The sequence below is a fragment of the Limulus polyphemus genome, unplaced genomic scaffold (genome assembly GCF_000517525.1).
Source record: "Limulus polyphemus unplaced genomic scaffold, Limulus_polyphemus-2.1.2 Scaffold8032, whole genome shotgun sequence".
Classification (NCBI taxonomy): domain Eukaryota; kingdom Metazoa; phylum Arthropoda; class Merostomata; order Xiphosura; family Limulidae; genus Limulus; species Limulus polyphemus.
This window is the reverse complement of record NW_013673642.1, coordinates 22,029-32,200: the sequence shown is the minus strand read 5'-3', so window position 1 is coordinate 32,200 and position 10,172 is coordinate 22,029. Positions and strand designations below refer to the sequence as shown.

Below are 10,172 nucleotides of genomic sequence, written 5' to 3'. Positions count from 1 at the left end.
ATGACTAGGGGCCGGATTTAAGGGGTCATGGTACCCATATCCCATGTTGGTGGCCAGGTCAGTTGGACCTCAAATATATACATATCTATGTGATAGGATCCCCACTCGAACTACCGGATTTATGAAAGAAGATAGCAACACGAAAGTGATCAATCCTTCTGATCAACCTGAAGAAGTCCAAAAGGCAACATCCCAGGCTCAGATTGACAGGATCATATATGCTATACTCCACCCAAGGTCCAGAACTCATCCGGTCTGGATTTACGAATAGTCTTCTTCACCACCCCCCTTGGCTGAGTGAGCACTGAGAATTCCACTTACCCAAGGGCCTAAGATTGGACCGCGTCGCATTTGGATTTACGAGGAGATAGTGGACCCCTGTATGAACAACCTAAGACCCGACAGTGTTCATAACAGGGTCCAAGCACACCCCCATTGGATAGCTAAGCATCAGATCTGGACCAGTTTTACAAGTAGGCTCACACAGAGGTTGGTCCTGCTTCTACCAACATCTGGTAGGAGGGTCCCCAACTTCGTCCTCTTCTCCGAGAGTGGAGAAAACACAACACTCTGTAGAAAAATCCTCTGTTTACCACCCCAACGACTGGGAAATGGGTGTGGTAAGGACTCCCTAGCCACACTAGTAGAAGTGGAGGGGTGGGGAGTTCCAAAAAACAGGCCTCTGGAGACAGTGCAGCAGGTGAACCACATTCCCTAATTTTTAAAAGTAAACCAATCTCAACTGATTCAGCTCTAAGATCAGCATGGACTGGCAAATTCCCCTTTAGCTTTACTCATGATAATCCATGAGTAGCAGTCCACTGGATTTGTACCGTGAGATAATACTACCATCTAGAATTGCGTCCAGATAGTCTTATGGAACACCTCATCTCGACATAGCCCGTTGCAACCACGAACCGATATAAAGGTTACTAGTACGGAATTGACTGGGCAACACATGCCACTGAGTAGGATCGAAAGGAAATAAGACCCTAGAAAAAAAAACTGTTATTCAGGTAAGAAAGTTACACACCCCTTTGTTAAAATCTAGCAGAGGTAATCAACACAACTACAGAGAGAAGGTGAAATCCCAGGGAAGAGGAAACTACCAGATCATGAAGGTAATGAGATATGATACTGGCCCACAAAATATCCACCCATGCCTATATTCTGTTTTTCTTAAACAAGTAGTTTAGTACTTGTAAAAAGGAAATTTTGTTAAGTTTCCATCCCCTTATTTTGAAATGCCTTGATGTACATTTATTTTATTAATAAATTATGTATTTTCTATCTATTTCATTATATATTTTTCCCTACACAATGTTTTCCCAACAATTACTGAACATATGATGATACATATGTTCCATTTTTTATAGTGATATTGTCATTAAAAATGTTTTTGTTTTCATACCAAATTTAGCCATTATGTGATGAGGGGACCTAGGCTAAAAAATTTAAAAATAAACTTACAACCTTCCATTTATTTGTGACAAGTAAAATTTTTTTCAATTATATTGTACTATTTTTGTAAACATTTTTCAGTTTATTTTTGCTTATCTGTTTAAAAAGTATTACTGTTACTATTGTTAAAGACACTGATTTACAATATACTTACTATCCAAGTATCTCCATATATATGATATAGTGATATGCTGATGATAATATTGATATAGTCCATATCGTGTGGTTGTAATGAATATGTTTTACTTAGGAAAAAAACTATATTTAAGAACACAAAAATATTAAGATAAACTTAACTTTGTTATCAAATGAATACGCTAGTATATATTACACCAAACCGGCAGTAATACTCGTAAATATGTATTAATCACACAGTGAAGTCCATCAACATTGACGACATCACTGTCATTAGTCATGAACGTAAGGCTCAGGTTCACTACACTAGTCACCCTAGGCTGTACTCAGTCACTGGTGAAAAAAAAAAAGCCCTATGCAACACTAATGTTACTGTTATAAATTCGGTTACAACAATGAAGCAGTATGATAACATAGACTCTTAACAGTGTGATACAATTATATTTAATAATAAACGAAATATTCTCACCACGTACTCTTTCCAAGTTAAGTTTAGAGCTAACTTCCACTGTCCTGAGACTCAAAACTACCCACCCAGTTACATTTCATTAAACGACAGCAATGATTCAACAGCGCAACCTAGTTAAATGTCTGAAAAAACATTCTTCCGTTCCATGGTAAAACGAGATACAGAAACATATAGAAAAACACGGAAACTTCTTGTATTTTGAAATATATATAATTTCATGATAACCAGTTCCTATTCAAATTGTTATATATATATACATATATTTATAATTGCTTATATTAAAATATCATTATTATCACAGTCAACATATTAAAAAAATAAAGCATAATGAATTAATAGGATTCTATATAGATTCTTCATTGATTAAATTATAAAGTACTAACTGAAGTAAGATGGCAGAATAAACCATATGAAAACGACTATAAGACTTGGGGAAAAAATATAATATTTCCTGAACTAAATTTCAAGAATCTCATATTCAAATTCTCGAGCTTATCTTACAATTTTAGGCTCATTCTACGTTAAGAACATTAAAGTACTACTAAAATTTTCAACGGGCTCACTTGTTGTCCAATATTACTTTCATGACATGTTTTAGAAAGTGCAATTAAGTAATAGATATGAGGTTGATAATATACAAAATAAATAACACAACAGATAAAAGTATCTATACTAGCTATTATTAGATTAAAACATAATATTTTTCAGATTCAAAAATTGCATACAAAAACCGCATGTATATCATCATTATATGTAATGAACACACAGTAATACGAAGACCTTAGTACGAAATGGTAGTTTTCATCCTTTGTTTTTTGTTTTTTTTGTTTGTTTGTTAATTATAGGTCGAAATTATTGGGCAATGGAAGTTACTTTACTTTTTTTTGTGACTTTGGCAAGAACTCTTTGTGAAAAGAATAGAATCATATACAACGTATTTAGCATATGATTAGTTGAAAAAAATTGTGTACTTGGACACTTATCTAAGATTGTTGTTTAAACAAGGTAATTTCTTTTCATACACATTATGCTACAATTTTATGAGTAAAAACTTATTTTTTTTTGTTTTTACTCTTAATAGAACATCTACATATTCTCTTATCCTAGCCTACAGGGTTTGTTTGTTTATTGTTAAGCGTAACCTACACAACAGGTATTTGTGCTGTGCCTATTACGAGTATCAAAATCCAGTTTTTTAGCATTATTTATAAGTCTTCATACATGCCACTAAGTCACTGGGGCAAAATAAAGGGATGGTCTTGTTTTGTCAATTCAAGGCAAGGTACACATCATTGAAATCAGTATCTTATACTATATATTCTAGTTGTAAAGTGACGTTTGTTAAATTTTGTAGGGGTGTATGAAGAACGTATCAGTAAACTTTACAGAATAGGTCGAGACTGTTCTAAAACCCTATTAGGAAGCGCAAATTTTATAATTGTTTGTCTTGATATTTTTGTAATGTATTCTATCGTTGGGCATTTTATTATTATTATTATTTGGTAAACGATAACGAATTAACGTATTTCTCCAACAAACATTTGCTGCAGCCATGTTCACTTTGACACAAATTGTAGGCTTCATTTATAAACAAAAAGTTTCAACATAAACTTCGAAACTCATGTAGGCCTAGCTTCAGAAACAATGTTTCACCAGAAACTCCAAAACTAAGTATGTCTAACTCACAAATAAACTCGCTTGTAGACTTTCTTGGCTACTCATAACACATTGATTACTCATTAACTTTTCATCTACTCACTGAAATGAGTCTCGATTTTTTTTTTATTGTTCCCTTGTTTCCACATGCTTCATGAAATACTTCGATTCTTAACTTTCATGAATGTCTCTTATCTTGACGTCATGTGCCATTTAGCAAAAATCTAAATTCAAACATTGAAAATATAGCTTGCAACGATAGTTTTTTGGATTTTGTAAAGGTAGTGTAAAATTAACCTTATAGGAAGTGTGACTTTTCTTAGCATGCATACAAAAGTTGGCGCCCTCTGTCAATAATTTGTGTAAGCTTAAAGATGAATGTATGTCGGGTCAGCTGTGTCTTTGAATTTAAAAAGGGTAAGCCTAATTTTTCTCTTGGTATTTATAACTAAGTTAGTCAGTGCATATTTAAGTGTAGGTTACATTTTATTTAGGATTTTAAAGGGCGTTTTATTGAAGAACTTTTGAACATGGGATCAAATGCCTCGGTTTTACAGTGGTATTGTAAAAATTGTACATCAATAAACCCCACCGAAAGATCATCGTGTTTATTTTGTGGTGCCAAACGTCAGCCTGCTGCTTCTTTAGATTTACAAAGAAACGTAGGTCTCAGTGAAGAAAAGAGGCAAACCTCACCAAAACGTAAAGAGCCAGGCCTTTTTCCCACACATATTGTTTCAGTAAACAGTAGCCCTCCTGTTGATGGTAGATCTCCAACAAATTCAAGAATTCATGATTTTGAGTATCAGTCAAGCTCTCATAGTCATAGCGAATGTTTTCCAGCATCTGGTTTTCTTTCATCTGTGGAAGCAAAAAGACAAAAAAACAATAAGGCCCAAAATTCACTGCTGCTAGAATCAACATCTGACACCAGTGAATATTCTTTAAAAGCTGAGAAATTTCCAGCATCACGGTGAGTGTAATTGTCTAAAATGTATTGTAGAAATAATAATACAAACATTATATTAATTTATATATTACTGGTATATATTTTGTTTTGGTATATGAAGTTGTATCTTTTTCTTGGAAGCTTATCCTAATTACAATAGTTTGTGTATAGTATATGGGAACCTGATACTTTTTTATTAAAAATTAAAGTGTTCTATAATGCATTTTTCATGCTTATTTATCTGCACATATTATAATTCCTTACATAATTATAATGTAGACAAATAATGAATGTTGTAGACATTGACAGATGATTTAGGCTGTCAGTGAAGATAAAAGGTTGATTATGGACTCCAAAATCTTGGATGCACTATATCCTGTGGGCAAGATAAGCAATGGGTAACACTAACAGTGTTTCAGGTAACTTCTGGTAACCTATGAACTCCAACAGGTTTGAATACACAAGTTACCCAAAATGTCATCACCCACTGACTCTCTCGTCCAGAGGATTCAGTGTATCCAAGGCTGTTGAAGTCCGTAATCAATCTCCAATAATGAATATTTTTAAATTTAATGTATATTACTAAGAGAAAAAAAAGAGTATGTACACTACCATAATTTTTGTGTAAAAATAAATTCGTAAAATATTGTCAATAAAGCATGAAAATAAGGAGATACTGAACACAATGAAAACCCATACAACTTTCACTATCAAGTTTTGGCCTTTTTCTTGTAATGGGTAAAATTATATGGTGAATCATTAACTTCTATACACAACTTGCCCTGTTAATTTATATGTAAATATATTATATGTATTATAAATAAAACTTTTAAACATTATTATTATTAAAGACTTTTCATTTTCTGTGAAATACATGATGGAAACATGACAGTCTGTGATTAGTGCTGTTTTACCAAAGAAAACTTTTTTTTTATAAAGATATTTCATGTTGACATAGTGATACGATACCCCCATAACCCGAGCGCTGTCAAAAGGTCCACCTATCGAAAGCTCTCGGGTTATTGGGTATCGTATCTTTGTGTAAAATTGATTTCTTGAACCCATGTGTTTTTCTAACATCATGAACATATTGACACAGTTTTATTTATGATATATAAATAAATTTATTTTATAGATTGTTTGTACGTTAGCATGATTGTAAATTTGGATATCTTTATTTTCTTTAAAGAAATATTAGTTTGATGTTGTCATATCAAACTGACATCAGAACAAAACTTGTTCACAAGAATAATTATAATTGTTTTGCACAAAATTCTACAACAAACACAATATAGTACACAAAGTTTTACAATCTATTGATATCGTAAGTATTTAGATGTTTAGTTCTGTGTGTTTGTTTCAATAATAATGATAAAGTACAAATAATGTTTAGTGTTAATAAAAATTGTTTTTTTTTTTATGTAGTGTTTTAATAATGTTAATAATGCAAGTACTTTACTTGTCAAAACCTCATTAAAATTAGAACTATAGCAACAAAAGACCATTCTCTGTGTCTGTCTAAGTTACCCTTAGGACTTAACCCATCAAAACCACACTAAAGGTAGCCTATATACATTTAAAACTATCAATGGGGCTTGAGATTGTTGTTATTTTCCTGCCTGATTGCCAGTTTGGTTCATGGAAACTTGATGGGCCAAATAATAAATAATTTAAAATTCTACAAACTACTGTTCTATCAAGAAATATGTTTTAAAAACTCAAAATTAGACCAAGTAAAAAAAAACTTGTTTACAATCCAGAGTTTTAAAAATAAGAAAGGAGGAAGTCTTATTTTTAATGACATCTTTGAAGGAAAGTTTGCACCTTTTTTTCGTGATTGTTTTCAAAGGTCCATATCAAACAGAAGTCTTCTTTGTTTAATTTTTTTTTCATCAAAATGATACAGAATTTATGACAAATAAAGAAAAAAGGGCAAAATAATTCAACTGTGTTCATCTCATTTTTATACAGAAGTCTTCTTTGTTTCTTTATACGATGGAGGAGTGATAATTCAAAATTGGAAAAAAAATCACAAAAGGGGGGGGGGGCAGATACTAAAAAGGAAGCGGGAAGAGACGTTAAACATATATATTTTTTTTTACTTGGCCTTATGTTTACAGCCCAACAGAATACCGAGAAAAAAGCTAAAAAACTCTGAAACTACAAAAAATAAATGAAACTCCAGCTTGTTGTAGTCCTGGTCCTAATAGTGTAGTTACTTAGATCAGGTATTTACAGCTGGTTATTTAAGGTGATCGTGTAGGGAAGTCCTTGACTAAAAATTTGATGAAAAACCTAAGTTAAGACGAAGTTTCTCAATTACTTTTATTGGTCAGATGGTATGATTGGAAAACAGACCTACTAAAATATCTCCATATTACTACAGTTCCTTAGATTGGTTTCTAACAGTAAATAATCATTGTAACTACAAAATTACTGCAGGTTGAGACTGTTGACAAGGTTAACCAATCAGCATCTGAAAAACAAGACCTCAATACTTGTTAGTTTTTAACCTGAGTACATAGTATTTAGTTTTTAAGAGAGTTTAGCCACAACTCATTCTTTTTATTATTTATTGCTACACAAAGATGAAACTATTTTCCTTTTATTTCTAATTGAGTATTCTTGCAATGTATTACAATATCAATTCATTATGATATCATTCATTCCATAAAACTAAGCATTCTATTTGTAATATAATAATAATAGTATTGCAATATAATGTTATATGCAGCATTATTATTTTTCTGAATATTATTGTGTGGGATAAAGCAAACATTTAATAAAATAGTGTTAGGTGCTTTTAAGATAATGTAACATTGTAAAATGTAATTAGTAATAAAATATTAAAATATATTTAAAGATACAGTTATAGAAAAATAAATCAGAAAAAGCAAAAAATAGAATGAATTTCGCAGAGTTCTATAGAACATACTTTCATGTGATCTTTATTATAAAAAAAAGATCTCGGCCCTGGACTGAAGCATGGAATCTTTTAGTGGAGTAGTTTAATATTTACCAGACATGTCTAAAAGGTCTGGCTTAATTTTGAGCCCTGAATTACACATTTCATATTGACAGACTGTTCTACAATTTTTTTGATGAAAATTAATTTTCTTGAAAACTGTGACTTACACTGTTACCCTTAATAAACTTAACCACTGAAACAAGCTGTCTGTAGGAAGATCTCCCAATAATTTAAAACATCTTATTTAAATCATATCTAATTCTTTATGATCTTGATAAAATAAATCCAAAACTTTAGGACTCTTCTTAAACTAGATATTTTTTTGTAGCTCAACCATTACTTTAATAATGAGACACCTGAAGATATTAAACCAATGAGTTTTTTTGGAAAAGATTTCCTTATTGCAGAAGGACTTGTTGAGTGGGTTAATCAGTGGAAAACGAGTTTCAACACTGACAAATGTGAAGTGATGCATTTAGGGTTATGAATATTTTGAACTACCTTTGTTTTTTCGTCGGAGAGATATTAGTGTTGAGAAGGATTTGAAAATGATGACTGATAAAAGTCTCAGAACTTCAGATAAAAGTTTGGAAGTAGTGAAAATAAAGAGTTCTTGATTACATGTCAGAATGTTGCGAACAAGATATACCTTGTCAAAATGACATATGTAACCTTGATGACAATTTTCAAGATACAGAAGAAGTGAGAAATCACTTTGTGGAAGATTGTGTTATTATTATTAGATTGATAAAACAGCAATTAGAAGTAGAAACCAAGGAAGTACAGTTAAAGTAAATGTTGCCTTGGGGGAATGAGTGTTTACAAGTGTGTGTATAATAGTTAGGACAGGTTCAGTTAGTATTCAGATATCTGGTCCCTAATAGGCGTGAACCTTTGGCTGCTTCTAATGAGGAACGAGATAATTAAAAGCTGTACGTGGAAAGAACAAGAACAAGAATTTGCTAAAGTACAGGACATTATAGAGCATGATGACACTTTAACCCTATGTGGAGTGAACATACCACAACTTTTTCCCGAGTGCCATTAACATGGTATTATGTATTTGATGTCAGAGTTACCAACTAACTGTTCACTTCACCCTACTTTGATTATTTAGTGACAGCTACTTTAACCCTATGTGGAGTGAACATACCACAACCTTTTCCCGAGTGCCATTAACATGGTATTCTGTATTTAATGTCAGAGTTACCAACTAACTGTTCACTTCACCCTACTTTGATTATTTAGTGACAGCTACTTTAACCCTATGTGGAGTGAACAAGCCACAACCTTTTCCCGAGTGCCATTAACATGGTATTATGTATTTGATGTCAGAGTTACCAACTAACTGTTCACTTCACCCTACTTTGATTATTTAGTGACAGGTCATGGTGGAAGAGAGTAAGTATCAAACACAACAATATACAGGAAGAAAACTGTATATAAGAAGTTCTAGAGGTTATGTGAATACAATATGTAAACTGGACGGTAGACAAAAGTGTATTTATTTTTCACGTGAACATCACCAACTTGTCTGAGTCAAACTGATGTCAACATTTCACAGACACATCTTCACTACAGATATGTGTCTAACACACCTTATTTTTGTGTGCAACAGACTTTATTAAAAGCTTACCATATTTTGTGTAGATACACATAGTATATTCAGGATTATAGTCCAACATTTCTTTTTTAGCATGTGTCAATACATTGGACGGACATTCAGTTAGGAACTTAGGAAACATCTTTGTTTTTTATAGTAGGTGTTGGAGCAAATGATGTTGGAACATGTAAATCAGAAGAACAGCATAAAAGATATGAGAAACTCTTTTTGGCAATGTATGGATAAAAGTGGACATGAGGTCCTTTTGGCAGTATCTCCTTAGGCTAGATGTGGAAATGGATTACTTACCATTAGAATTACTTGGTTCCACATAAGCAGGCTAGATTGTAGGATGTTTGGGAAAGCCTTAAAGATATGCATTATAGATAGTTTAAACTTTCATAATGGTTTAAATTTTAACTTTCTCCCAAGGTTGGATGTGTCTTGAATGACCCTTTGTTGTCTGTATATTATATAAAAAATAGAGAAGCGTGTTTACGTTTGGATTATTTACTACTGGATTCAAAGTTTTCAACTTGTATAAAAGGCAGAAAGAACCAACAATGATGTACTTAATGTTTTAAAGCTGTGAGCATTTGGGTTTGTTCTATTTATTTATGATGAGAAACCAGTAATAACATTGGTATGTTATGATGTAAGGTTATCTACAGACAAAAATATCCAGTCTGGAGGCTTCACACCTTATATATGTACCATACCAACATAGCTTATTGGAGAAATCTCCATTCAGAATATATCTACAGAAATTAATTGTCAGCTCAACACTACGCTAAGTGAGTATTATAATTAATTCTCTTCACTGATTTTCCAGCTCACTTTATGAATCTGTTGTTTATAGTCAAACAGTTTGTCACTTATCTTTTCTTTAACCCTTTTGAGACGAATCACGGGTGAAAGGCCATGTCATCTC

At 32.4% G+C, this 10,172-nt stretch overlaps 1 protein-coding gene across 1 annotated transcript in view; it reads left to right on the top strand.

The window, feature by feature from the left end:
• Positions 1-4,094: 4,094 nt before the first annotated feature.
• Positions 4,095-10,172, top strand: part of LOC106475058 (calpain-15-like) — a gene marked incomplete at its 3' end in the record, with an annotated part of 25,867 nt that continues 19,789 nt past the window's right edge. Inside the window, exon 1 of the mRNA XM_013935756.2 lies at positions 4,095-4,694. Within this exon, the coding sequence (XP_013791210.1) occupies positions 4,252-4,694 (443 nt within the window). The remainder of the gene's footprint in view (positions 4,695-10,172) is intronic.